This window comes from Macrobrachium nipponense, chromosome 21 (genome assembly GCF_015104395.2).
Source record: "Macrobrachium nipponense isolate FS-2020 chromosome 21, ASM1510439v2, whole genome shotgun sequence".
In the NCBI taxonomy this organism is placed as follows: Eukaryota; Metazoa; Arthropoda; class Malacostraca; order Decapoda; family Palaemonidae; genus Macrobrachium; species Macrobrachium nipponense.
The window spans coordinates 29854322-29882297 of NC_087212.1; the positions used below are offsets into that span (position 1 = coordinate 29854322).

At 42.3% G+C, this 27976-nt stretch overlaps 1 protein-coding gene across 5 annotated transcripts in view; it reads left to right on the top strand.

Moving 5' to 3' along the window:
• Positions 1–27976, top strand: part of LOC135197888 (AP-1 complex subunit sigma-2-like) — a 155653-nt gene that overhangs the window by 48809 nt on the left and 78868 nt on the right. The window contains exon 5 of one of the 5 annotated variants that reach the window (XM_064225098.1): positions 25701–27976. This exon is cut by the window's right edge and continues 511 nt beyond it. The exons of the other annotated variants lie outside the window; for them this stretch is intronic. Within the exon in view, the coding sequence (XP_064081168.1) occupies positions 25701–25745 (45 nt within the window). The 3' untranslated portion in view covers positions 25746–27976. The remainder of the gene's footprint in view (positions 1–25700) is intronic. 5 annotated transcript variants of the gene reach the window in all.

Here is a 27976-nt window from a genome sequence, read left to right on the forward strand (position 1 = left end):
TGACACTCGTTTAACCTCTCTTCTGCTTGCAAACACACTTCCCTACGGTACTCTTTTTGTTCTTTTTAGGGTTTATTGATATGATTGTTATTAAAACACTGTTTTAATTCTTTGGAATGATTGAATTTGGGGTTTATCACTCATGTACAGTTTATTACTGTACTATACGTTTGGAATCTAGAAATCACAAGTGATTGAACCAATTTAATCTGTATTACTTTTGCTTTGCTTTGTTTTCAGATATTCCACTTTCATTTTCCTCCCATCACTTGTCAATTATTTTTCGTATGTAGTGTTTACACATTTCGTCGTTATATTCCACAGCATTCATGAAGTTTCTTCATTTACTTCTACGTTGCATTTGTACTTTTGTCCATATAATATTCTGATACGTTAAGCATTTTCCTCTTATAAGACAGCACCATATTGTATCACCAGCTCAGTGAAAATTATGACTTTAGTCTCTTGCTTGAATAAGCTTTTAGAATCTGTTTCAGGTTATGTATGTTTCTTTATTACAACCCATTAATCATAAGATCTCTTACTTCAAGTAGAAATGTTCTTGGTCCCATCATTATCCTGAAAAGAGTGAACTTCTTTTCTGTTCCCGGGCACCTGTTGTTGCTTTACTTCTACGTTTTTTCTGTTGTGGGACTGTACTATCAACTTCCCAACTGCACTTTGCCAGATCCCTTTGTGTCTAGTCTTTGTGCCAGTTTCCTCTTGTACTAAGATTTCTTACTTATAGCCTTTACTCCATTAAATTTGTTCTTATCCTGGTTTGTGGTTTGATTGTGTGTTGGAAGAAACCAACTTAAATGCTTCCCATTGTGCGATTAGAGTGGCAGAAGGATGCTAGCTGGAAGAAGCTGGTGCATTTCCAGGATAATGGTGCAACTGGGGTTAGTTTCATGTGGAATAAGGTATCTTATGGATAAAGGTTTCTATCAGAAACTTTTTATGCCTTAAAACATAACATTGCATAATCTCATTTTATTTACATCTTTATTGCTGTTCCCTTTGGTGAAGAGACCAAGGTGAGGGTGCTCAATGAGAGTTTTAAGAATGTCATTTTAGCAGTCTGGGTAAATTAATTAAAAGATAGTAATAATGGTCTGTTGACATGATGGAAAGTTGGTTTTCTGATATTCCATCTCAGGTTCTGACAGATCTGGTAAAAGGAATTATGAATCACCAAGGGAGGTAGTAATCATTTTCTCAGTAGTATCTGGATTTGTAAATATATCAGAGGAAATAGTAGTGGCAGATTGTGGAATTCTTCAGAGCAATACTTAAAGTAGCATTTTTAGAATACACAGAAAATTATGTTAAAGTAAAATTTTAGGTCAGTCCAGGAATGATAATTAGGTCATTGTTCTTCAGTTTTCCCAGAATAGTTTTTGGAGAACTTTTCCTAATATCATAAATATCATATTATTGTGATGATATTTTAGTAAAGTGGACCCCCCGTATTTTTGGGGGATTCATACCTGACCCCCCCTGCAAATACTTAGAACCCCTATAAAAAGCCTAAAACTGCCGTTGTTCTAACATGTTATACAAACCCTCGGTCCTTTACGTAAGGAATTACGATTCAGCGCCAGCTGGACCGGTCGTAAAATTTACTAACAAGATAGTTCGGCAGTAACTGTTTGTCCGATGGTCGGGAGTCCCGCCCGACTCGAGGTAAACATATCACTTTGCTTTCGACCGCTGTCGGGTGAAGACGTGTGCTCGCCACTCTGTCCGCCTCTTTTCGTAAAATTTGTACCAAATTTGGATTACTTCAACCTTTCTCTATTAGAATAGTTGTGGAATGATTGTAAGTACTTTGTTATCATTATTTGTATATTTGTTCGGGGATCACATCGCTGGTATCATGCAGTCCCACGAATCAAAGAAGCCCCCTCGGCCCCATCCAACCGGAGAGTATTCTCTGGATTGGGAGGCCATAAGTATGGTGCTTTTAGGTCCAACGAGACTGTGAACCCTCATCCCTTATGTTCTAGATGCTGAGGGCATGAATGCTCTCGGTCAGTAACTTGTGATGTTTGTGTCTCTTGGTCGGAGGAGCATTGGGAGTTGTACAAGAAGAGGAAGAAGCCGCATAAGGCCGCCAAGTTGTCGTTGGAAAGCTCTCCCTTGACACCTTTGGTGACCGACACGTCATCTTCTTTCCTTCCTCCTCGTCAGCTCCCGCGTATAGCTCTCTCCCCTTCGGGGGATGTGTCCCCCTCCGCCTCTTCGCTTGATTTGTCAAGTGTAGAGGAAGGAGGGCGACACCCTGACCTTGAGTTGTACTCGGGGTCTTCTGTCCATTTGGGGTGGGATCCATCCTCCTCTTGGAAAAACACAAAACAGAAACAACCCCCCCCCCCCCCCCCCCCCCCCCCCCCCCCCCCCCCCCCCCCCCCCCCCCCCCCCCTCCCCATTAACCTGACTGTTGCTTCTATAGATGTGTCTGCCTCTGCGGATGGAGATCTCCAGCAGGTATGGTTATATCTGAGTCTTCCAGGCACTCTGGATATTCAGGGGCTGATTCATCATCTGGCTGCAGCCCCGGTCACTCACGGCCTGGAGACGAGGACGACCACAACCTTGTCGACACCAGGTTATGCTGCTCCGCACCTTGTGTACACCCAGCACGTGACTATGGTTACCCCTTCAGCCGCGGTACAAGCTCCGCTGCCGTACATGCCCCGGAGGGAGATGGTTCCTTCTCCACCTGATTTTGTTATCCTCACTCCGCCCCCTGACTTCGCGTGCCTGAAGAGCTCTCCCCTGGATCGTCCTCCTGTAGCTGTTGCTGTACCTGCTGCTTCCGTTCCTGCCCGTGGAAGTGCTGCCACTCCCACAGGTCCCTCCAGACAGGTGGAGTTGGGCCGTGTTGCCACCGCAACTGCCCCAGCTCCATCCTGGATGGAGGACCTGTCTGTTGTCCAAAAGAAGCTGGGGAAGAAGAAGTCCAGGAAGAAGAGGAAGGTGTCGTTGTTTTCTTTGTCTTCATCTTCGTCGTTGTCTTCTGCCGCCTCTTCTCCTTCAACTTCCAAGGCCCCCCAGCTGCCGAGGAAGAAGTTGGCCTTGCCCCCCCCCAAGAAGTCTCGCTCAGAGACTTCTAAGGGTCTGTCCCACTCCAGCGAGACAGGTGGGTCTTCCGCTGGTCCTCCCATTCCTCTGGGAATGCGGCCCGTCTTCCCTTCCTCAGGGAAGTAGAAGATAGGGACCGTGGAGGTACCAGTTACAGCTGGTATCTCTGCTCCTGGCTCCAGAGGTTCCATCTCCAGACCGGGAACTGTCTCGGCCACTTGCTCGCTCGCGTCACCAAGTGTACGCGTGCGTGCAGCCAGGAACCAGATGACTGAGCATGCTCACTGTCAGGATCCAGGCACGGAGCAGAGTTGGTAAGAGTCGCTCAGGTGACTCGCCAGACTGGAGATCGCTCTTGTAGCGATCCCCCAGTTCCCAGGGTTGATGTGACGGTCCCACCAGACCGTTCACTTGTCAAGGCTGGGAAGAGGTCTCCCCTCAGTCATCAGGACCAGCCTCGGCTGCTTCTGGTACTGTGGTGCATCGTGAGGATGGTGCTCGCTCTCACCGTGTTAGCGGACACTACCAGTCCCCCGACCATCGCTCTCACTGGAACCGGATGGCTTGCACGACTGGTAGTAGCTCCCCTGACGCATGAGACCGACGCTACCATCCTTGGTCTAGCGCTTCTCCGCATGGAGACCGCTGGTCCAGACCTGCAGCTTGATCACCACCATGGGTTGGCGATCGCCTGCAGTCCTCCCAGCCTGCTGGCTCTGCTGGTAGGCAGGGCAGGAGCATCAGGTCTTCCTCACCTGTCCCTCAACCTCCTTGGGCTACACCGGGAGGAGTGAGGTGAACAGGAGTGACCGTGAGGAGTGCGCTCCTTACGGTCCGGCCACGAGAGCCTACGATCCTGGCTCGGTCCTTGGACCAAGCAGATCGTATGTGCAAGTGGTTGGAGGAGACCACGAGAGGTCTGGCAAGGTTCTTCCTCTTGGTGGAAGAGTGTCTCGGGAGGTGATCGGCCTGGATGGATCTGACGGTCCATTGCCTCAGGACACGATCACCCCAGAGATACAGAGGTCCTTTGCAGAGGTTATTGCGCTGATTCGTCAGCACAACGACCTCGGGGAAGGATCGGTGGTTACTCCCTCTGACCCTCCATCGAGGTTAGTCACTCTGGGGTCATAAGAAGGAACCAGAGCAACAGTGGGACTACCCCAGTCTTCCTTGGCCGACTGTGTTTTGGACCAAGTGAATGCTCTCGTCTCCGGACAGGAGGACTCACTCAGGTCCAGCAGGTTGGACAAGCTGGTTTCCCCTCCTCTGCCTCGTCAATGGCGTTTAGATGTTCCTTCGGTAGACCTGTTACCGACCAAGCAGGTTGATCCGGAGATAGCTCGGCTAACTCAGGCAGTACCTCTTCATCACCTGCTGTCTGAGAACCTCTGGTTCTCACAGCAAGAGGCATTGGCCCTGGAATCCACTGCCATGGCAGCTTTCCAGGCCGTCTCTTGGCTGGATCTGTGGTCCCTCACAGCATCCAGAGTCGCAATCTCCTTGGGACCTATTGTTCCCGAGGAAGACTCGGCGTTCGGGAGACACTGCCAGTCTGGAGGTAGGGCCATCTCCTACCTCGCCCACCAGACGGCCAACCTGTGGGACAACCTTTTCCCAACCTTGATCTGAGGAGGCGGGACTCAATCCTGACACGTGTAACCAGAGCGGCCAGTCGAGAGGTGACGTTGGGTCTATGTAACGAACCGTTGCTGGGTTCCTCCTCTCTCTTCCCCAGAGAGATGGTGGACACTGCGGTGGAAAAGCAGAGAACTGAGGACAGTGACCACTTAGTACACCAGGCAGTTACAAAGACTTCTGGGCAGTCTCGATCAACTGCTTCCAAGCCTCGGAGCTTGGCTAGCACTTCCTCCGCTCCTAAGACGTTAGCACCGTCGAGGGTAGCCTGAGGGAAGACCCAGCCTTCCTCTTTCGCTTAGAGAGGTGAGTGTCAGCCTTCCTCTCAAGCCTCCTCTCGCGGGAGAGCGGCTAAGCGGAAGGGGAAGAGAGGGAAACGCTAGAGGTGGCGTTCCCCCTCGTCTGCTGCCGGAAGGGGGGGTCCTGCCTGGCGAGCCATAGGGCAACTTGGCAGCGCTACGGAGCCGAGACCTGGGTAATGGATGTTCTTCGCTTCGGTAGGGATACCTACTGCCCTTCAAGTCGAGGCCACCTCTCACCTCACACCCGGTCCACCTTCAGACGTACGTCCCCTGTTCTGCCAGGGATGTAGCACTGAAAAAAGAAATCAAGACCATGCTGAGCAAAGGAGCTGTGGAGATTGTGTGAGATCAGTCACCTGGTTTCTACAGCGACTCTTCCTGGTGGAGAAATCTACGGGGGGCTGGAGACTGGTGAAAGATCTCTCTCCCTTGAACTGTTTCGTTCGCCAGACTGTTCACAATGGAAACAGCGCGCTCAGTGCTTGATTCCATCAGGGAGAACGATTTCCTACTTTCGGTGGACCTGAAGGATGCGTATTTCCAAATACCCATCCACCAGTCCTCCAGGAACCTCCGCTTTATTCTCAACAGGACGGTGTACCAATTCAGGGCACTTTGTTTCAGTCTCTCAACCGCCCCAAATGTGTTTACGTGAGTGTTCACTCTGGTGTCAGCTTGGGCCCATTCAGGACAGAGATTAACTCCTAGACTTATGCCACGATCTGGGGATCGTGGTAAATGTCGAGAAGTCAGATCTTAAACCCAAGCAGAGGATAAAGTACCTGGGTATGCTGATCGATACGGTAGCAGCACGAGTCTTCCCCGCAGACTCGCGGATCAGCAGGTTCAGGGAGGCAGCCAGACAGTTCCTGTCATGACAGGAACAGTCAGCTCAGCAGTGGCAAGTTATGATCGGTCACCTGTCGTCACTAGAGAAGTTAGTCCTTTACGGGCGTCTTCACCTGCCGTCTCTTCAATGGAGACTAAAGGAGTGCTGGTCACAGGCATGAGATCCACAATCCTTCCTGGTTCCTCTCATGGAGGAAGTAACGGAGGGCCTTGCCTGGTGGCTAGACGACAGGAACCTCTTAATAGGAGTGCCCCTGTGCACTCCCCCTCCAGAGATGCTTCTGTTCTCAGACGCATTGACCGAGGGTTGGGGCGCACACCTGGAAGAGTTGCTGCTTGCAGGAGTGTGGAACCATCACGACAGGCACCTTCACATCAACTTCCTGGAACTCAAGGCTGCGTTCCTTGCACTCCAAGAGTTCCGGGAACGACTGATGGGACGCTCAGTGGTATTGATGAGCGACAACACCACGGTAGTGGCGTACATCAACAAACGGGGGCCTAGTGTCCCTCCCATTGCACCGGTTGATGATGCAGGTGCACGAGTAGGCCGTAGCTCTTTCAGTAGAGCTGTCAGCCAGATACATTCCAGACAAGAGGAATGTAGTGGCAGACAAGCTCAGCCGCCAGAATCTGGTGATTGGGACCGAATGGTCTCTTCACCCAAACGTGGCAGAAAGGCTCTTCGACCTGTGGGGGCGTCCACTATTGGATCTGTTCGCCACCCGGCACAACAGAAAACTTTAGGTTTTCTTCTCAGTTGTGCCGGACCCATGGGCAGCTGCCATGGACGCGTTCCGACACCCGTGGGACAACCTCATAGTCTATGCCTTTCCCCTGTTCTGCCTGATTCGCAAGGGTGCTGATCACCAGTAGTCTTCGGATGATTCTGGCCATTTGGTATCCAGACCTGCTGGCTCTTCTCTCAGAGGCACTGCGAGAGATTCCCCCATGGCACAACCTGCTGTGTCAACCGCACATAGAATGGTACCACCAGGCTGTTCATTCCCTGTCTTCACGGCTGGCAGTTATCCACCATCTCTTGCGAGCGAGAGGCTTTTCTCGCTGAGCAGCAACAGAGATGGCTGGTTACCTCAGACAGTCCTCTGCAGCAGTATACCAGGGAAGTGTTCCATCTTCTGTGGTTGGTGTCGTATACAGGGGCTCTCTCTGCTCAGAGCCACTCTTCAGCAGGTAGCGGATTTCCTCATCTTTTTTTGCTGAGAGAAGCTCCTCTCTGTCTCCGCAGTCAAAGGATACAGAGCCGCCCTGGCCCTAGTTCTTAAGCTGCGAGGAGTCGATATTTCCTCCTCCATGAAGATATCTCTCCTAATGAGGAGCTTCGAGAGGTCTTGCCCACCCAGGGAACTCAGGCCTCCGGGATGGGATGTGACTCCTGTCGTAAGGAGCTTGACTCATAAACCCTACGAGCCTCTCTGATAGTCGTCAGACAGGGATCTGACCCTCAAGACCATCTTTCTGCTGGCCCTGGCATTGGCAAAGAGAGTAGGAGAACTTCACAGTCTTTTCTTCGTTGTTAAACACTCGAGGGGATGGGGATCGGTTATGCTTGATTTCGTCCCGGATTTCGTAGCAAAGACTCGGAACCCTTCGGTCCCTGACACCAGGTTCAAGTCTTTCACGATCCTTTCCCTGAAGACTACCGATAATGATGTGGATGAGATGCTGCTTTGTCCTGTGAGGGTGCTATGGCGCTATCTGAAGAAAACTTGACACCTCAGGCCTGAGTGTCGGTGCCTCTTCGTTAGCACCGGGGTGACCAAGAAAGAAGTGTCCAATAACACTGTTTCTTTCTGGCTTCGTGAGGTAATCCGGAAAGCGTACGACTCAGACAGGAGTGCCGACACCAGTTCCTTTCGTCCGAGAGCCCACGAAGTCAGAGGCATTGGTCCAACCCTGTATTCCGCAAGAACTTTTCCGTGGCACAGGTGCTGAAGGCAGGGGTGTGGTCCAACCAGACCACCTTCACCTCCCCCTACCTTCAGGATATTGCCCACAGGTCCTTGGACACTTTTTCCTTGGGACCCGTGGTGGCTGCTCAACAAGCTGTGTAGCTTACCCAGCTCCTTTACAGGACAAGGTTGCATCTCGTTCTTGTGAGACTGCATGAATGGAGAGTGAATGAGAGTGTGACTGGCTCCTCTCCCCCCTCTTTTCTTCCCTCTCCCTGCGGGCAGAGGGTAGCGGTGGTCACAACGCTGGACAGGACAACAATGCAGGTAAGCTACGTAACTGAGCTCCATTCTACCCCTTTCATTAAGGATAGAAGCGTTTATCCGTCCCTTCCCTAGCAAGGGGGGAAGCGGACACCAGTAAGAGACAAACACAATACTTTATATTTGGCTCTTACATAGGACCTAGTTCTTGCTTGCTATTCATAAGAGGTATGCTTGCCTCCCTCTTATGAATTGGTCCAGAGGTCTGACCACTGATCTTGCAGTGCACACTCCGATCAGTTGGACAGAGGCTAGGTTCCCCCCTTTGCTCGTACGACCAGGGAGGGAACCCAGGCTGGGTGAACACCAGTCTGTTCACAAGATTCAGATTCCACCCACCAATAAGTGAGTCTTCCATATGTAAAGGACCGAGGGTTTGTATAATGTGTTGGAACAAATTACAATTTTTTAAAGTAAATTGTATTTTTCCTAACTTTACAAACCTGAGGTCCTTTACATATAGTCCCACCTCATGCCACCCCTCACTCTGTTCCTGGGCCTAAAGCAAAGTGATATGTTTACCTCCAGTCGGGCGGGACTCCCGACCATCGGACAAGCAGTTATTGCCGAACTACCTTGTTAGTAAATCTTACGACCAGTCCAGCTGTCGCTGAATAGTAATGCCTTATGTAAAGGACCTCAGGTTTGTATAGTTAGGAAAAATACAATTTACTTTAAAAAATTGTGATATTTTGTTAGTTCAAACTCAAGAAAAACCCGCTAAATTTTAAGTTTGATCACAAAAGTGCATTTAATCATGAAATTGATATGAAAATTAACTAATGAGTGAACATTTCACATAGAAAAATATAGCAAATATGCAAATTCCTTGTGAATATTAGGTATATATTAGGTCCATAAAGAAATCCGCAAATCCAGAGTCCATAGAGAGACAAATCAAGTAGTTACTGAATACATGGACAGCTAAATCCAACATGAATCTGAAGGAGTTGCCTCAGTGGCACAGTAGGAATTGGCGACAGTCATAGGTCAAAAGCAAGGCAGAACTAGTGGTAATATTTGACAAAGGGACTCTTGGTGAAGCTGTGGAAACCTTTGGAGTTATTTCTGCCATGAACAGAAGGGGAAGCAGGAATCTGAATAGCAACCAGTTCCTCTGACTGCTCTTATAACAAGTGAGATCTGTAAGACAATCCATGAAAAAGGAACCCACTGAAGATGCAGTGGCTCAGTAGTAAGAACTTTAGTCTCCACTGCTGATGATAGGTGAGAACAAGGTGGTAGTAGATGGAGCAACTGAAGGGAAATTCTTTCCTGGGGTCGTGAATAATCTTCCATAGCAGGAGACTGAAGAGGAGTCAAGTCCTCCATAGGCAAAAACACAGGGATTGGAGGACGCAGAAGGGGAAGCATAATGCTTATTATGTACAGCATGGTTAGAGTGATTGGATGATATTGCAAACATGTAAACTTCATCTAACATGGCCATAGTCTATATTGAGAGCTCAGTGGTACCAGTAGGTGAGGAAAAAATAGAAAGATTGTTTAATAATGCTTGAGGCAACACCTATGTAAGCCTGCAATAACACCTTGGGGATGGCATTTATAAGCCCTCCCTCCTTTGAGTATACAGGAACTGTTGGTCAGTGGGCCAATTTCACAAACCTCACAATTGTTGCCCTGTACATAACAGGTGCTGAAATTGAGTCTTGATCCAGGGAAGACGAAGAACTTAGGAATTCTTGCCTGAGCCCCAAATGTATACTGAGACATATTCACAGAGAAAATTTGCTCACTACAAAATCACAGACAATGGTAAATTTAAAGATAGGCCACAAGTAAACTTGAGTTCTTTGTTACAGTTAAGGAGTGATTCAGTTGTAACTAAAGTATAACATTGTAAAGTTATGAGACTCGGTCTTAACGGAGACCTTAAATTAGAAAACCAAGCAAAACCATTAAGTATACTTGGAAAAATTTGAGCTGTGAACAGGTAACAGAACCATAAGTACCCCTTTACTGTGAAGCATTATGTTCTGCAAAGAATAAATAGAGCAATTCATAGTAAAAGGAAATTACTGAACACTTATATAAAAGAAAACATAATTCACAGTGAAAACAACTCAAAATACGTAGCCATAGTGGCAAGGATTGCGCTTGAGTCTAAATGCTAATTGACACTAATTTAACACTGAAAAAGGCCACAACACTATGAAACTGTGGTGAGGGTAAATGGCACAAAGGAATAGGAATAATTGGAAACTGCTAAATCCAGGATGAACTACTGTATATTTGTGAACACAGAGAGGTTCCATCATGTAACTGGATTGTGCATTAACAGCAGATACATATTTCATCTCAAAGGCTGAGAGAAGTTGTGCGACTGAGTTTATGGCATGAAAATGAGATTTTTATGGTTAATGGGTTTACTATAAACAGTAAAATATTACTATATCATTGTTTAGAAAAAAAAATTAGTAGGTACACCATTTACAGTTCATTTTAAGTAATTATTAGTAATTCATATACTAAAGCAGTAGAACAAAACCTCATAGTCGCTTCTGTAGTCCAAGGAAAAAAATTATCTGTATGTAGGGGTGTGGTCTTAGGTTAAAATAATGCACAAGGTAATAAACGAAGGATGCATGTGTGTGCACCACTCACAAAGGAATTGGAAGATTAAGTTTTTTAGTATGTGATGGACATATGCAGTACAATAAAGTGGTAATCACAGCCAAAAAATACAAGTACGTAATGCACAAATAGCTATCATAAAAGATGGAATATAGCTGTGCAGCACTAATTACATTTTCTAATTTACAGTGCTCAGTAGTTGTCATTTAATACTGTCTCATGCATGCAGGTCAGTATAAGGGAATATTTCCCCAAGTTTACCTGATAATACACTATACATAATATATTAGCTTGGTAAGTGGGGATTCAGAGTGGTAAGTTTTCATTATAAATCAGTCTGTACAGTTAAGGTCAGTTCATTGGTCTTTTGCTTTTTATCCATTCCCTTTTTTTCCAATTTCTTCAGCTTTACTTTGCTCCTGTAATAACTGTCCTTCAGGCAAACCCTCACTGATGGAAAGTCTAAAAGAGTGAATCAGTGGTCTCATTAAGCTATTCAGAAAAAAAAATGCAAAATTGTTCTTCTCACAGTCTCCAGAAATACCATTATTACTGGTTTTCTAGGAAGCAAGCATAATTTTCTTTTATAGAAAACAGTAGAAATTGAGAACTGATGAGTAACTTAGGACTCATGCTTATAAAAAACTTTTTAGCCATATACTATAAAGACCTCGGGTATGTATGTTAGGAAAAATAAATATTACAAAAATTTGTCATTGTCTGATCAGTGTGATTACGAATTCATTTATAAGCCTTTTTTTTTTACTCAACTTTTTTTATTATATCTTTGCAATGCTTCATTTGCATGTAAGTAAACTTTAAAGAAAATGCCTTGACCCATGAGTGGATGACAAAATGTTTTATTTACAAAAGAGCAACATTGGTCATTATTCTAGTTTTTTTATTTGATATGGTATTCTGTTTGACATCTTATAAAGTTCTGAAACTTTTTTTTTCCTTTTGTTATTGAGGAAATATGTGTGTATACTAGTTTATAGATTTAAATACTATTATTGGAAAAACTAAACTTAACCTCTACTCTTGCTTTATAGTTTTACTGCTTTATTTTCCACATATCAGTGAACCATCAAAAATTGGATACTCTGGTATTAACTTTGAGATATAGTCTAGTTCAGACCGGTTTAGATGATACTTATTAAGGTGGTCCAAACTGAAATTCCGATTTTATTTTTTATCAATTTGTCACTTTCATTTGATAGACTTTCAGTTTATAGTTAGTTTCAGTAAGTTTTCTAGGAATGCTTTGTGTGAAATAAGGGATTTCTTTGTAATATACGAGCTTGATATATACCTATTTATGCTACACTGCCTAAAACAGCCTTCATTAGTTGAGGATAGTCTTGGAAGAAAAACAACTGTACTCTTTTCTGCTGGGTGACTTTCACAAAGTGTGCCATGTACTTTGTTTCATAATGCCCTCCCTTATCTGCCTTATTCCATTTGATGTTGAAGTATGCGTCAGCTCTGATATGTGACACCATTTATCTCATCTGGACTTCTTCCTGTTGTGGGCATACAGATCATAAATACTACATATTAATATTTTACTCATAATGCTATCCTCCTAGTTTCTGACATCTAGACTAATGGAAGTTTTTCTTAAGAGATTAGTTTAAATGAGAAGTAAAAATAAGAGTAGGTTTGCAGTTACAGTGGAACCTCGGTTTTCGTACATATTCTCTGTTCCAGAACCTCCCATGAAGTCCGAAACCTGAAACAATAATTCCCATAAGGAATAATTCTATGAAAACCAGGGCATACAAAAAATGAGGTTCCACTGTAATGTTATTAGACAGCTAAGTGGAACAAGACCATAAAGAACAGATGAAAATTAAAAGGAAACGGGTAAAAAATGCGCTGAAGTTTCTTTAAACCAATTCAAGTTTTCTGTATAGCATATAATGCTGTGTGAAACTATTAGCCACAGCCCATGAAACTTTCACCCACGGTCCAATGGTGACCTGCGTTGTTGGCACCTATAGAGGTGCCAGACACATGAGCATGGCTGACTTTAACATTAAATAAAATCAAAACTACTCTGGCTAGAGGGCTGCAATTTGGTATGTTTGATAATTGAAAGGTAGATGATCAACATACCAGTTTGCAGCCCTCTAGTCTCAGTAGTTTTTAAGATCTGAGGGTGGACAGAAAAAGTGCAGATGGCCTGACGAAAAGCCATCTCGATCCTTTTCTTTTACAGAACACTGAAAGCTAGCATAGCTAGAGCCAAAGGGGATTGCAAAGAACTTAATAGCACTGTTTACATTACACCACATAAGACAATGTCGAATCTGCTGTGGGGTCTGGAATCTGAGGCAAATAGTCATAATTGACAGAGGCAGCTGATGGCATGTTGATTAGGAGACTCTTAGTGAGAGTTACTGAAAGGGAGGAAGATTCAAGAGTTCTTTCTTTAAATGATGACTTTTTTTCAGCTAATCCCACAATACTATTCCAGAAGTTAAGTAAGGTTTTTCTGTTTACTTCACATACCTTCAGTTATATTGTGCGTCAAGTTGGAAGGGATATTTTGGAGACAGTTATGTATTCAGTTTGCTTTAGCAAACATTTTCATGAAATATTCAAGGAAAGGATTTATGGAGATTTTTAGTCGATGTCATTTGAGTTTCCCTTAAATATTGTGTAGTTTATATATTGTCTCTTCCATATTAGTTCATCGTTTTAGACAAATTCCATGCTCTTGGTCAAGAATGGTTACAGTCTAATATTCAAAAGTTTTTCTCTAACTTTTCTTTTATTCATATATAAATTTGCTACAAACATTGCAAATACTTTAGTGTAGTTTTTTCTCTAAGCTTGTGTTTTTAATCACCCAAATGTTTTTCAAGTTTTATGCTTGCATGCTGAAAGTTTTTGATGGTGTAAATTTTCATTATTTTAATCATTGAGTAAATATTTTAATTTATTTTAATCGTTGAGTAAATATTCGAAAAGAAGGTAATTATATAAAAAAGGGTAGTTTAAGTTTGTTTAAGCACAAATACTATAAATATCATTATGTATAGGAATTAAAGCATAAAGGATTATAATTACATAAGTTTCCATAGAATAGAGTACCTAAAAAAGTTTACTCAAGTTTATGTTGTTAGACCTTCAAAAGTTCTTTTCACTTTGATCCAACTTGATCAATTACTGCTTGAATTTCTGTCTGGTCACAGTCCTCATCCTAGTCCCATATATGCAGTGTTCTTTGATCTATTAGGCCTTCATACTGGTCAGCATGAATTTCTGTATTTTACAGTTGTAACCTTTTAGAATCATCACAGCAAAGCACAAGTTGTAAATTTGTGCTGTTTATGAATGGGTTCCTCAGAGGGGTTTACCATGTACTGTTAAATTTTATCTCGTTGCACCTAGCTGTCTATAACTTTTTTAAATGTTCCTCCATCCATAAGTCTCATTTAAGAACAGCCTTGGGGCAGCCATGTGAAATTTTAATAATATAACCAAGTGGATTAAACTACACTGACCTTTCCTCCAAAGCAATTTACTCTGACTCCAATTCAATGCACATTATTGTATTCACCCTTATATCTTTACCATCATTCACATGCTACAATCTAGACTATATTTTCTATTTTTTTTTTACTTTTCAGTAATAACTATAATTTTCTTTATGCATATGCCAATCTCAATTTTTATACATTCAACTTCCCTGCCAGATATATACTTAGCTATAGACTCTGTCGTCCCTGACAGAAATTCAAATTTCGCGGCACACGCTACCGGTAGGTCAGGTGATCTACCGCCCTGCCCTGGGTGGCAGGACTAGGAACCATTCCCGTTTTCTAATCAGATTTCTTCTGTCGCCCGGACCATCAACATTGTTGTTGGTTCCTCTTGACTGGATTTTCTTTTTTCATCGACAATTGATCTTCTTGACTGACTTTTGGTGACGTATCTGGATTGTTGGATTGGCATACGCTTTTGTGGACAGTTTTTGTGGACTTGCTTTGGATTTTTCTTAGAATGTCTGACGCTGGAATGGTAATGAGACGTGTGAATGTAGGCTGTAAGGTGAGGTTGCTGAAAGCTTCGGTAGATCCTCACACCGTATGTAAGGGTTGCAGAGAGTATGAATGTTCTTTTACTAATACTTGCAAGGAATGTGAGAATTTGAGTGAGAGAGAGTGGAAGAATCTAACTACTTATTTGAAGAAGTTAGAGAGAGAGAGAGTGAGGAAAGCTTCCTCTAGAAGTTTGAGTGGTTCTAGATCTAATGAGCTAGTTCCTAGTTTGGGATCTTCCCCTCTTGTAAGAATTGCTACTTCTCCTTCCTTTTCAGCCTCTTCACCTATTGCAGATCCTGTAGATTCGGCAAAAGAACTTGCGGATCTAAAAGCAGCCTTCAAGATCATGGAAAACAAAATGGCTGCTCTGCAAGGTAAGGCTAGTGATTGTACAGTGGACAGTGATGTGAGTGTCCCCAGTGTAGTGGAGGGGGCATCTGGTCGGCTCCACAACGCTCCCAGGTCTAGACCTCTTCCAAGCTCCCATGCCCAGAGGAGAAGGAATGTCAATAACCGTAAGGAGGTTGTGGAGATTCCCCACCGATCAGGTGTCCCTTCGGCAGGCTCTGTGACACCCCAGACTGCCAGGGATCGCTATTGCAAAAGCGTCCTGCGTGAGTGTTTCTCATCGTCGGGGTCTTCGTCTCCTAGACGCGATTGGAGGGATTCTGATCGCTCGCGACCGTTGAAGAGGAGTTGGAAGGCGCCGACTCTTGACTCGAGCCCGGAACGCTTCCCTGAGGAGTCTCCTTCGGATGTTAAGAGGGCAAAGAGAGCCCTATTGTCACCCGTAGTTGGAGTGGAGCCCATGGACTCCTCCCTTCCTCCTTCTCCTCCTCCTGAAGAGGATAAAGAGGAGGCTACTAAGAGATTTCTCCTATCTATGCAAGAGCAGATATCGTCGTTGGTGGGAGTGCTTTCAAAGGAACCTCCTCGAAGGAAAGATACTTCCCTTCCCATCAAGAGGTCCTCCAGACGTATGGAGGTCCCTGCCGCCAGGAGCGAGGCTCCTATCAGGAGTGAGGCTCCTAGCAAGAGCAAGGAGCCAACCAAACGTAAGGCTCCTGCTAGGAGTGAAGAGTCGTTCGGACGTGCGGCACCTTCCAGGAGTGAGGAGTCAACCAAGCGCAAGACTCCTACCAGGTGCGAGGAGCCGATCAGGCGTGTGGCGCCAGCCAGGAGTGAGGAGTCACCCAGGAGACAGGAGCCAAGAGCCAGGAGTGAGGAGTCACCCAGGAGGCAGGAGCCAAGAGCCAGGAGTGAGGAGTCACCCAGGAGTGAGGAGTCACCCAGGAGTGAGGAGTCACCAGGAGTGAGGGAGTCACCCCGGAGAGGAGTCACCAGGAGTGAGGAGTCACCCAGGAGTGAGGAGTCACCCAGGAGTGAGGAGTCACCCAGGAGTGAGGAGTCACCCAGGAGTGAGGAGTCACCCAGGAGTGAGGAGTCACCCAGGAGGCAGGAGTCACCCAGGAGGCAGGAGTCACCCAGGAGGCAGGAGCCAGGAGTTAGGAGGCAGGAACCAGGAGTTAGGAGTTGGAATTCTTCCATGAGGCAAGATTCGACTAGACTCGTATCCGAACCTTTGACTCTTCCCCAGACCGAAGCACCTCTCCTTCAAATCGTAGGAGGTCTTGGAAAGACTCTTCCTCCAAACGAGAACGTTCTCCCTCTTCTGATCGAGTTTTAGAAGAAGTGTCAGAAGACGAGCTCCCTACAAATGAGGGGCTCTCTAACTATAAGACATTAGCCTCCTTATTACTTCAAGAGTATGGAGACACTATTAAAAAGTACAGCCGCTTCCTCCTTCTCCTCGTTCGCTCTTTTCGAGTACTGCTACAGTAAAGTCCTCTGCTTTCCTGAAGATGAAACCAGCAATTTCTATGAAGAAGGCCCTCCAGTCTCTGGATTCATGGATGGGCACTAAGAAAGAGTTGGGCAAAACAGTGTTCTGCATGCCTCCTTCCAAACTCCTTGGAAAGAGAGGTATTTGGTACAGGACAGGAGAGACTATGGGTCTTTCTCTCCCTGCATCGGCAGACGAGGACTTCTCTAATCTGGTTGATGCCTCCAGACGACACTCTTTAGGGTCGGCCAGGTCTACATGGAGTTCAGAATTGAACCACTTTCTTAAAGGATTATTCATCATATTAGAAGTGTTCAATTTCCTGGACTGGTCTCTCGGAGTTCTTGTTAAGAAGTCTCAGGACTCGGAGTTTCTTAAGAACCCAGAAGTTCTCCATAGCGTCCTGGCATGCATGGACAAGGCGGTACAAGACGGTTCGGGAGAGGTTTCTTCCCTATTTGGAGCTGGTTTGCTGAAAAAGAGATCAGTTTATGGATCCCTTTTGTCAAAAGCTGTTTCTCCTAGTCAGAGAACCGCGTTATTGTTCGCCCCTCTGTCAGATCATCTGTTTCCTTCTCAGTTGGTGAAAGATATATCTCGCTCACTAACTGAGAAGGCGACACAAGACCTCCTTGTACAGACTACGAAGAAGAGTCGCCCTGTAGTTTCTATGAGTAAGAAGGACTCTCGTCCTCCTCAGCAGCCCTTTCGTGGAGGTGCAACGGCTCGTCCCCCTTCCAGAAAGAAGAGCTCTGATAAGAGAGGAAGGTCTTCCTTCAGGCCCTTCAAGAAAGGAAAATGACTTGATTATCCTCCAAGCACCAGTAGGCGCCAGACTCCTGAACTTTGCAGGAGCCTGGGCGTAGAGAGGAGCCGACTCTTGGTCGGTTTCAGTTCTAAAGAAGGAATACATCATCCCCTTCGAAGACAGTCCTCCCCTAACCTCTACTCCTCGGGAACTGTCAGCGAGATACAGAGACCCTGTAATGAAAAATACGCTCCTTCAAATGGTGGATCAAATGTGGGAAAAGGAGGCCATCGAACTTGTACAGGATCCACTCTCCCCGGGATTTTACAATCGCCTTTTCCTAGTACCAAAGGCATCGGGGGGGGTGGAGACCGGTACTGGACGTAAGCGCGCTGAACCAATTTGTACAGAAGAAGTAGTTCCGAATGGAAACGTCCTCCTCGGTGATGTCAGCCCTACGTCCAGGAGATTGGATGGTCTCTCTGGACTTACAAGACGCATATTTCCACGTTCCCATTCACCACTCGTCAAAGAAATATCTTCGGTTTATGATAGGGGGCAAGATTTTTCAATTCAGGGCTGTGTGTTTCGGCCTGTCTACAGCTCCACAGGTTTTCACCAACCTGATGGCGAATGTAGCAAAATGGCTTCATCTAGAGGGAATAAACATCTCCCTCTACTTAGACGACTGGCTGATCAGGGCGAAGTCGGAGAACCAGTGCTTGGAGGACCTGTTGATAACACGGAATATGATACAATCTCTGGGATTACTCGTGAACCTCGAGAAGTCGCAACTGATCCCCAGCCAGAACTTGGTCTATCTGGGGATTCAGATGGATTCTCGGGGTTTTCGGGTATTTCCTTCGCAAGAGAGAATCACTCGAGGCTTGTCAAGAATCTTGAGCTTCTTAGAGAGAGAACACAGTTCAGCGAGGGAGTATTTGAGCCTGTTAGGGACTGTCCTCGCTAGAAAAGTTCTTCTCTCTGGGGAGGCTTCACCTTCGCCCTCTTCAGTTTTTCCTGAAAAAGGTTTGGAGTTGGAAGACGGGGCAACTCTCAGACTCTTTTCCGATTTCACAGGAGGTGAAGAATCACTTAAAGTGGTGGATCCTTCCTCTAAAGAAGAACGAAGGCATGTCACTTGCCCTGCAGAACCCCAACCAAGTGTTATTTTCCGACGCTTCGGAGTCGGGATGGGGAGCGACGCTAGGAGCAAGGGAGGTGTCGGGCACCTGGACAAAGGAACAGGTGTCTTGGCATATCAATTGCAAGGAACTAGTAGCCATACACCTGGCCTTAAGATTCTTCGAGGAGGTAGTCAGAGGCGGGGTGGTTCAGATAAACTCGGACAACACCACGGCTCTGGCTTACATACGCAAACAAGGAGGGACTCATTCATTCTCCCTCTATCAGTTAACAAAAGATCTGTTAACCTGGACAGAGGAAAGAGGTATAACTCTCCTCACAAGATTTGTGCAAGGGATACGAAATGTGAGAGCAGACAGGCTAAGCAGGAGGAATCAGGTCCTCCCCACAGAGTGGACTCTACACGCAGAAGTGTGCCGAAGTCTGTGGTCCCTGTGGGGGAGGCCTCGCATAGACCTATTTGCTACGTTCCTCTCCAAAAGAGTAGAGATCTTTTGTTCACTAGTAGAAGATCCAAGAGCCTTTGCAATCGACGCGTTTCTCCTAGATTGGTCGGGCCTAGACGCCTACGCCTTTCCCCCATTCAAGATCCTGGGGGAAGTACTCAGGACTTCAAAATCAAGGACTCCGAGAGCACCTAGCTGGAATCTGGACGTGGTCCTGAAATTCCTTGCCTCGGACAAATTCGAACCTCTACATCTTGCTTCCTTCCGGGACATTACTAGGAAATGTTTATTCCTGTTGTCTCTCGCACGGCCAAGAGGACGAGCGAATTGCACGCTCTGGACTCTAAAGTGGGGTTTAAAGGAGATGTGGCTATCTGTTCGTTCCAGACATTATTTCTGGCGAAAAATGAAAACCCATCAAAACCTTGGCCCAGGAGCTTTGAGGTAAAAGGCCTATCTAACCTGGTAGGCCGAGAGATAGAGAGGTCTCTCTGCCCGGTTAGAGCTCTTAAATTTTATTTGGAGAAAAAGAAGCAGATTGGAGGCTGTCAACAAGGTCTTTGGTGTGCTGTGAAGAACCCCAAAAGACTCATGTCTAAGAACGCCTTAGCCTTCTTTGTGAGAAGCGTGATTACTGATGCGCACAAGAACTGCCCGGATGAATCCTTCGGACTTCTAAGGGTTAAAACTCACGAAGTAAGGGCAGTAGCGACGTCGCTAGCGTTTCAAAAGAATATGTCTCTAAGGAATATCATTGAGACTACATATTGGAGATGCAATTCAGTGTTTGCATCTCATTACCTGAAGGATGTGAAAGTGACCTATGAGAAATGCTTCTCTCTCGGTCCATTTGTATCAGCAGATACAGTACTGGGTCTTGGAGCAAAGACTGATCCTTAATTATTTTATCTTAAATGTACATAAACCCTCTTGTCAGATATGTGCTTGGTTTCCTATTAGCAAGCGTGCTGATGTCGCACGGGCGGCTGGTGTCATTGCTGGTAGGGGACCAGGGGTATGTATGGCTAGTAGGGGGGTACAAAATTTTTTTGTTTTTTTTGTTTTGTTATAAGTGTACGTGTTTTATGTTTTGAGTTATTGGTTGTTTGTAGGGAGTTTGGGGATAACTCCTTGCAATCTTAGAACTAACATGGATGTTAGGATCAGGTGATCGGGATCGGTGTTGTGCTCCTTGAACAAGGTGTATTGTCATGTTAGTGGAATAGCACCCAATGACAAAGGCCTTTAGGCTCTGCCGAGTAAGTGGATAAGACCCCATTGGCAGACCCACAAGAACTCTTAGCCATAGATCAATATCTCGCCGAGGCTCTTGAGGCAAAGCAGACTCCTGGGCAGTAGCCACGAAGTCTTCCGCCTAATCAGGTAGGAACCAAGGTTTATTAATACCTACAACATATGTTGTTTACCTGTCTATTTCAGTAGTTAGCTGTCTCTTACCCACCACCAATGGGTGCTAATCAGCTAAGTATATATCTGGCAGGGAAGTTGAATGTATAAAAATGATATTGTCATGATACAATAAAGTTTTATACATACTTACCTGACAGATATATACGATTAATGGCCCACCCAGCCTCCCCGCAGGAGACAGGTGGAAGAGAAGAAATCTGATTAGAAAACGGGAATGGTTCCTAGTCCTGCCACCCAGGCAGGGCGGTAGATCACCTGACCTACCGGTAGCGTGTGCCGCGAAATTTGAATTTCTGTCGGGGACGACGGAGTCTATAGCTAAGTATATATCTGTCAGGTAAGTATGTATAAAACTTTATTGTATCATGACAATATCATTTTTTCTGTTCACAATATCATCTTATGAAAAATCAATACCTTTAACTTCAAGTCTGCTCTCGATCCAGGTTAAATGCATACAATACCTTCAGTATCCCTCCCTTTTTGGATATTGTAGCTTTATCTTTCACAGTGCAGGACAGTTTAGGGTTTAGTGTTGCTCCTCGGTAGACTTACTTTTTTTTTATACATGTATTATTATTATACCTAGTAGATAGGTACGTGCTATTCTTCACAAGTGGCATTGTGTTATGGCCACTTCCTTAGTGGCTCTTTATGGCACTGCTTTTGTAGTATCATGGTTGCCTGCTTTGGCAATCTGCCAGGTGCCTTCTTTCTGCTCATGTCTTTGTCATTGCCACTTGATATTTTATCCTAGGTTAATTTCTTGGGCGCTAAACCAGATATTATGTTTTTTAACTTTTTTATGACCTTTATTCTTAGCGCCAGTGTTTCCCCATATGTACTTTTTAAGTGTTCCAAAAATTATACTTCTATATTTTTCACAGTTGGAGCATCAATTTTTTTTTAAATACTTTTCTAGGGTAAAGGTCTATTGATCTCATTTCACATATTGAGAAGTCTCAAGTAACCAAACTTGTGATAAATGGAAAAGAAATAAAGCAATCCATATGGTTATAGAAGGCTTTAACTTGAAATTATGAAGGGTTCTGCAAGTGTCTAAAGTTTGATTGGTTTTCCCAGTTGTCATGAATTTATCTCATTTCTGTTGTATAAGACAACTGCTAAATTAGAAAACCATTTGTGTATAGGCTAGCCTTTGGTTACCATATACGCTCGCATGTCTTGCAACTTTTGAAGACCTAATATTTGAAGCTGATTTTGAGGGGGTCACATCATGCACAAGTTATAAAATTAGCGTGTGTAATGTTCACATATTAACCCTTAGGAGCTGGTACAGTGGTCCCTCGTATTCGCAGGGGATGTGTACCAGAACACACACACACACACACACCCCGAATAGTTAGAATCCATGAATAGTTGGAACCCCTATAAAAATGCTGAAAACAGCCTATTTTGTTACTTTTTTGTGGGTTTTTCTTCAGTACTTGGTCGGATTTTTAGTAGTTTTATCACAGAAAGTACCAGCCCGAGAAGAGCCGTTGTTAGGCTCAGAAGTCTGGATAAACTAATCCTTTATAATAGTAATAATATCACAAAAAGTGCATTTTATGTTTAAAAAAAAAACAGGAATTTCTGGATATTTCTCATAGAAAAATACTGCGAATAGGCGAATTTTCCGCAAATAATGGGGGAAATATTCACGAGAGAAGTCCACAAATGTGCGAGTCCACAAATCTGGAGAACACGAATATGGGGGTCCACTGTGTACAAAATTAATATGCACAACCCCAGACAGGGTAATCTTTGAAGTCGACCAGTTTAAAAAAAAAAAAAAAAAAACTTCAATGGAAAGAAGGAGATATGCAAATGCACATGCTGTAAGAAAAAAATTCAAAAAGATTTTACCTACTTTCCACGAGAAGTTGAAAATTACTATTTACAACATTTTGTTGCCTCTTTTACAGGGCTATTGTAAATTTAACCAAGTTACACATGTTTTTTCTAATAAGGACATTTATTTTGTAAAATTATAACAGATAAGAAATAAATTCTGTTAAAAATTCTGAACATATTTGTTGCAAAATATTTATACATAAATTTACCAAGAAGGAAGATGCATTACATGTTTTTTCTAATATTTCCTTGCACTTTTTTTTTTAATTACATCTATAATATACATACTATCATAAAAGATAAGAACTAAAACCAACACCAACCACTTGGTATATTTATGAGCAAATTTATATAAAGATGTCATGTGAGAGAGAGAAGCAGTACATACATTCTTCCTTAGAAGTCAAGACCACAACTAATCTATGAGCTGTCCAGTCCCTCATCTTAGCCAGTCTAAAAGTTGTCATTAGTGAATTTATGGGCTATAGAAGTAATGGCACCTCTTTCCCGCTCAGTTCCCCCAAATCGATGGTGCATAAACTGTTACTCACCGTGAGTCACTCAGTCATCCACCCAAAACCTGTGATTGTAACTTGTGGCCATATCCGTCCACTTTGGGTTAATATCAAATATAAAATGCAAACATAACAAATATGCATCTTTTCCATGGATCTGTTAAAAATTTATGCTTTACTTCACTGTATCCAATAATATTGCATGTACAGTATTCTCATATTATATTGTACCTATTATAAAATGTAATAAAAAACGATCAAGCACCATTTGCATTGTTTAGGTTTTTGTGAACATGGACAACGGTACCATTCTGAAATTTCTGTGTAGGCATCAGTTTCCATTTAAAGATAATCATGGGGAAAAGTTTTGTCCCATCTGCCATATATATTAAATCATAATTTGCATTGAGGAAAATAGTAACACCACCAAAGAAAGTTTGTTCATGAGATAAAAATCCAGTGGTTGCTGACTTCCAAACAGGAGAACTGTGTTTTGAGTGATACAAAAAGTGCATTGCATTTTCTTATCACCTTCAAATCAGATAAGGGGCAGGCCAATGCTAGAGACTTAGCATGAACTTAGGATTGTTGCTAACTTGAGCCCATTTTCCTCTCGAGTGAGACCAGGAAAAACAAGACAATGGCTGTTGATATATCAGCTTACAGTAATAGTAAAGCTGAGTTCCAATGATGATATACTGTGGTCTGAGATCAGCTGGACTCTGGACACAGAGTGACTAATCTCACTGAGATACCAAAGTATAGGAGGCCTTAAGAATAGTACCTACTAGTAATTCAGCAATATTAGTACACAACAACTTAGCTTATATAAGTATGTATGTATGATTTTTCTATGGAATATCAATGTAATAGATTATGTAAGTATAGGCGAGTCATCTTCAGTTAACAGTATTTAGCAGGGCCAAGGAGTTTTTCCATACAATGTATTTCTAGGGGTGAGCATATTATACATTTTATTTTTTTAACACTAAAAGAAATATTTGGAGCTTTTGCATTTTAAAAAAAGTTTTAGATGAAGCTTAGACATTTTTAATATGCATTTAAAAAGTTTTAATATACAAATTAAAGATATATTGTTCAGCACTGTGAGAACCCTGATGTGATTTTACTCATTGCATTGGTTAAATATAATAGTAATAATAATAATAATAATAATAATAATGATGACATTAATAATAATGAATGAGGAAATTTGGGTATTGTTTGAATTTAAAGAAATTCAATTATTTAGATATCCCATTAATGTCAAAAAGTTCATCAAGATATGGGATATAGATTTATATAGGATCTGTAGCCATTTACAGGCTGACCAAATGAAATGTTACTGAAAATCACTGTTCGTAAATACTTGTACGGTGGTTTTTCCTAACATTCTCCAATTTTAAGTGCTGTTGGAATGAAGTGACCCTTTATAAGCGTAAAGTAATGATTGAGCAGGTAACTCTTGAGTAATGTTAAGTTATTTTGTGAGAGAATGCCATTTTTTTTTTTTTTTTTTTTTTTGCACAATGCATAATTTATAAATTGTTAGTAACTTGATATGTATGAAAAACATTCCTTTGGTATTTGCATGACACTTGCACCCTTGGAAGTGTTTCAACCTAGTATTATTTCATTTTTATTATATCATCATCTTATTTGTTTGATTTTCATTTCCATCTGTTATCTTATAAGTAGAGTATTTTATTTTCATTGGCTAGTCAAATGTCTCTTTAGTAGTTAGCTCATAACTAAGAAGACGTTATAAACTAATGTTAATGTTATGCAGTACTGTTGGTTTACAAATAATGGAGGTTATAGTACTGTATTTTAAACTAAATTTGTTTTGTAGAAAGTTGTTTCATTGTATTGTAAATGAGAAGAGCTTATTTGTAGGTAGTGGAGGAGATGAGAGAGAGAGAGAGAGAGACTAAACAAATGAGCCAATTTTCAGCTAAACCTTAAAGTGAACTTTGTAAATCTCAAGATGTCACAAATGTAACTGGAGAAATACATGCATGAATCCAAAATTGACTCTTCTCATTTCAGTATTCCTTATTTGTGGTTGTTCCAAATAACATTATTAATGCTGTCTGTTTTAGCCTAACTGCATGCTCCATGTTTTACCACGGTTTTTGTATCGTGAATTCAGGCTACTGTGTGACAGTTGATTATTATTTTTTGTTTGGATTACTAGGTCTTGATATTATCACTATGTTGGTGGGATGTTTTTGTTTAATTGAAACACTGGTTTCATGTAATGGACATAATGTTGGATTTTGGAGGAGAGCGCTGCATCTAACTCCCTCAAGTCTTGTATGAAAAATGTATAATGCTTCCAGAAATTAAACTACAGCTGTTAGCCTTGAATTTTTGCTTCATCTGAAAGGTGTAATTGTTTTTATGCTGTTTTATTTTGTTTGTGATCTAGATTTGGGTGAACATTAAAAATCTACATGACCTCCTGTAGCTGCTGCTTAGTTTTTCCAAATAGCAATGTATTTGTACACATACTAGTTAGGAAAGTTGCCTAAAGTTGGGTTTTATAGAGGTCTGATTCATGGGTAGTGAGCAGAATGTTGAGAAGCATGGATGTTTTGATTGTTTTCTTCCTCTGTATGCTCAGAAAAGTTTTCTTTAAACCATACTGCCTGACATAAAGCCCTGTTGCATGATGATAATGCAAGTTTTTTTTGTATTCAACTTAGATATAAAATCGATGGGCAGATTTAAATTTATTGGTATATTGCCAAATTTGGAGTTACGTAAGAATCTTATCAAAATGATAGCCATTAATATAAAGACATTTATTGGTTTTACCATCTCTAATTTGAAGAAGTGTTTCCAGAATTTAATTCCCTCAAAAGGTTTCAAGTAAATTAGATTTTGAACCTGAAGGTTTCTTAGAGAAGGAAGGGTTGGGCCTTAGCGCTAATGTCCCATTTTCTTTCAAGGATGAGGCAGTGGAAGGGGCCCTGCGCGAGATTGGGCTGTACTAGCTTATGCAGCTGGAAAACTCCTACGACTAAAGCCCGTACAATCTCCTCCCACCCTATGTTCCAAGTTTACAGATTTCTTCCCTTTTTGATGTCTTCATAGATTTTTTATTATTTTTCCATGGAGGCCTAAAAAAGGCTGAGAGTCTAACCCTGATGTGGTGTGATGGTTTTGAATGTGAAGATGAAAGTGATAATAGGCAAAGTGTTTTCGTTTGCATAGAGGGTGGTCTTTGGAAAGATACAAAGGAACTTTGGTAACTAACATGATTTTTTTAAGAATTTGGTGAAGAAAATACTGTAGATTGAGAAAGTGTGGTAATTTAAAAATGGAGATAGTGATTTACAATTTCAGCCATGACTATTATATTCCTTAATTTGAGCCTAGATAATTGTCACTTGGTATTTTTCATGTCCTATTTTTATATTTTTGATACTTAAATGCTTTAATTAATATTGAGGGTAGGATAAACACTTAAAAGGAGCATCTTAAGGAAGGTTTTAAGGCTAAGATTGACAGTAAATAAGTATTTTATTATATTTCAAAATTGTACAGTAAACCAAATTTCTTTCTGTTTAAAGCAACTACTCTACACCAGTTCGTTATTCTTCAAAGTCTTGTTTCTTACCCTACATTAGTTTTGGAGTAATGTAGGAATACCCTACACTGGTTGATTGCTTCCTCATAGGCCTTAGTGTTTTGTAGTTTAGAAAAATACATTTTACACCTTCCGGTCATGTGGTGATTGGAGTTTTGGTAAGGAAAAGTGTCTTTGCTGCTTATATTTTTCTATATCTTAATAAAAGGAAGCCATATGTGAAGCAGGCTAGCAGAAATTAAGTGTTTATAAAAGTTGCTTTTGAATTATAACTATTTTTATGGTGCTAAGTTACAACATTCTGGATAAATTTTCATAATTAGGTTGCTTCTAGTATTTAGGTACACAATGTAATATAAGCAAAGTTGTCTTAAGTTTAAAGATGATAATTTTTTTTTTAGTTGGGCACTTGGGTGCACTTACCATATAATTTTACTCTAGCTATAGATTTTACTTTGTAAAGTCTTTATTCATATTATATTACAAGATAAACTATATAAATTTGCTATTTTCATCACACCTTGCAGTACCATTTTATGAAGAAAATATTGGCATTCTTTACAGAAAATTATGTTAATCACAGATTTTCTGTTAAGCATAATTATTACAGTATAGGACCCACTAGTTGTATGTTTTGTCACTAGTCATTTGTCACTTGTATGTCACAGGTATGTATTGCAGCTTGAAAATTACCTAGTGAATTTATAAATTTGGGGAGACCACTCGTGAACTGTCATACAGGCAGTCCTTGGTTATTGGCGGAGGTTCTGTTCCGATGGCTCGATGATAAGCAAAAATCGCTGATAACCCAAAATCAGCATTTTATGGGGCTTATCTTATGGCGCCAATAACCGGGTAATGGTACCTCTGTTAGATATGAATTGATGCTGATAATCAGAAATCGGCGCATTATGTTGCCGAAAATCACTCGCGCTAGACAAGCGCCATAAAACCGCATCACTGATAACCAGGGCTGCCTGTACAGGAAATGGTATTTAATTATTTTATCAGGAATTGTGTACTTTAGTCCTGTGCAAATGCTTATATTTATACCATTTTACCATTTTCAAGTTATTAGACTGAATTTTTTAGTTCGTACTATATTTGGAGCCTTCATATTTAAAACGGTTGGCATATGTATAGCTCTTTCCATGTTTACATATATTTAAAGCTTTTGCATATTAAAATGACAGGCAACACGTTGTGGGTTATTTAATTTTGATTTACCTATTTAGATGGGTTTGAATCCAAGGATACAGTTTTTAAATTTATTTAGGAGTATTATTACCTAAAGGAACAGCTTCCAGAGTGTACAAGTTCAAGGGTATGTGATAAAAATTTATCTTATATTTTCCTTGTTTCCAATTTTTTTTTTTCATTCCAGAATTATCTTGAGATTTTGATCCTATATTGTACTAGAATTACAAGTAATATTTACTTTAGTATAATATTAAAGAACTATTAGTATTTATGTCACAAAGAAATGAAAATACAGTACTGAAGTAGTTTCTCACACATTAGACATGTTAAATGAAAATTTAGACCACCAATTTTACTCAATTGATATTCATTTAAATTAAATGGTAGGCAAGGTTGCAATAATGTGTGATTTAAATTGCACAGTAATGTACTATC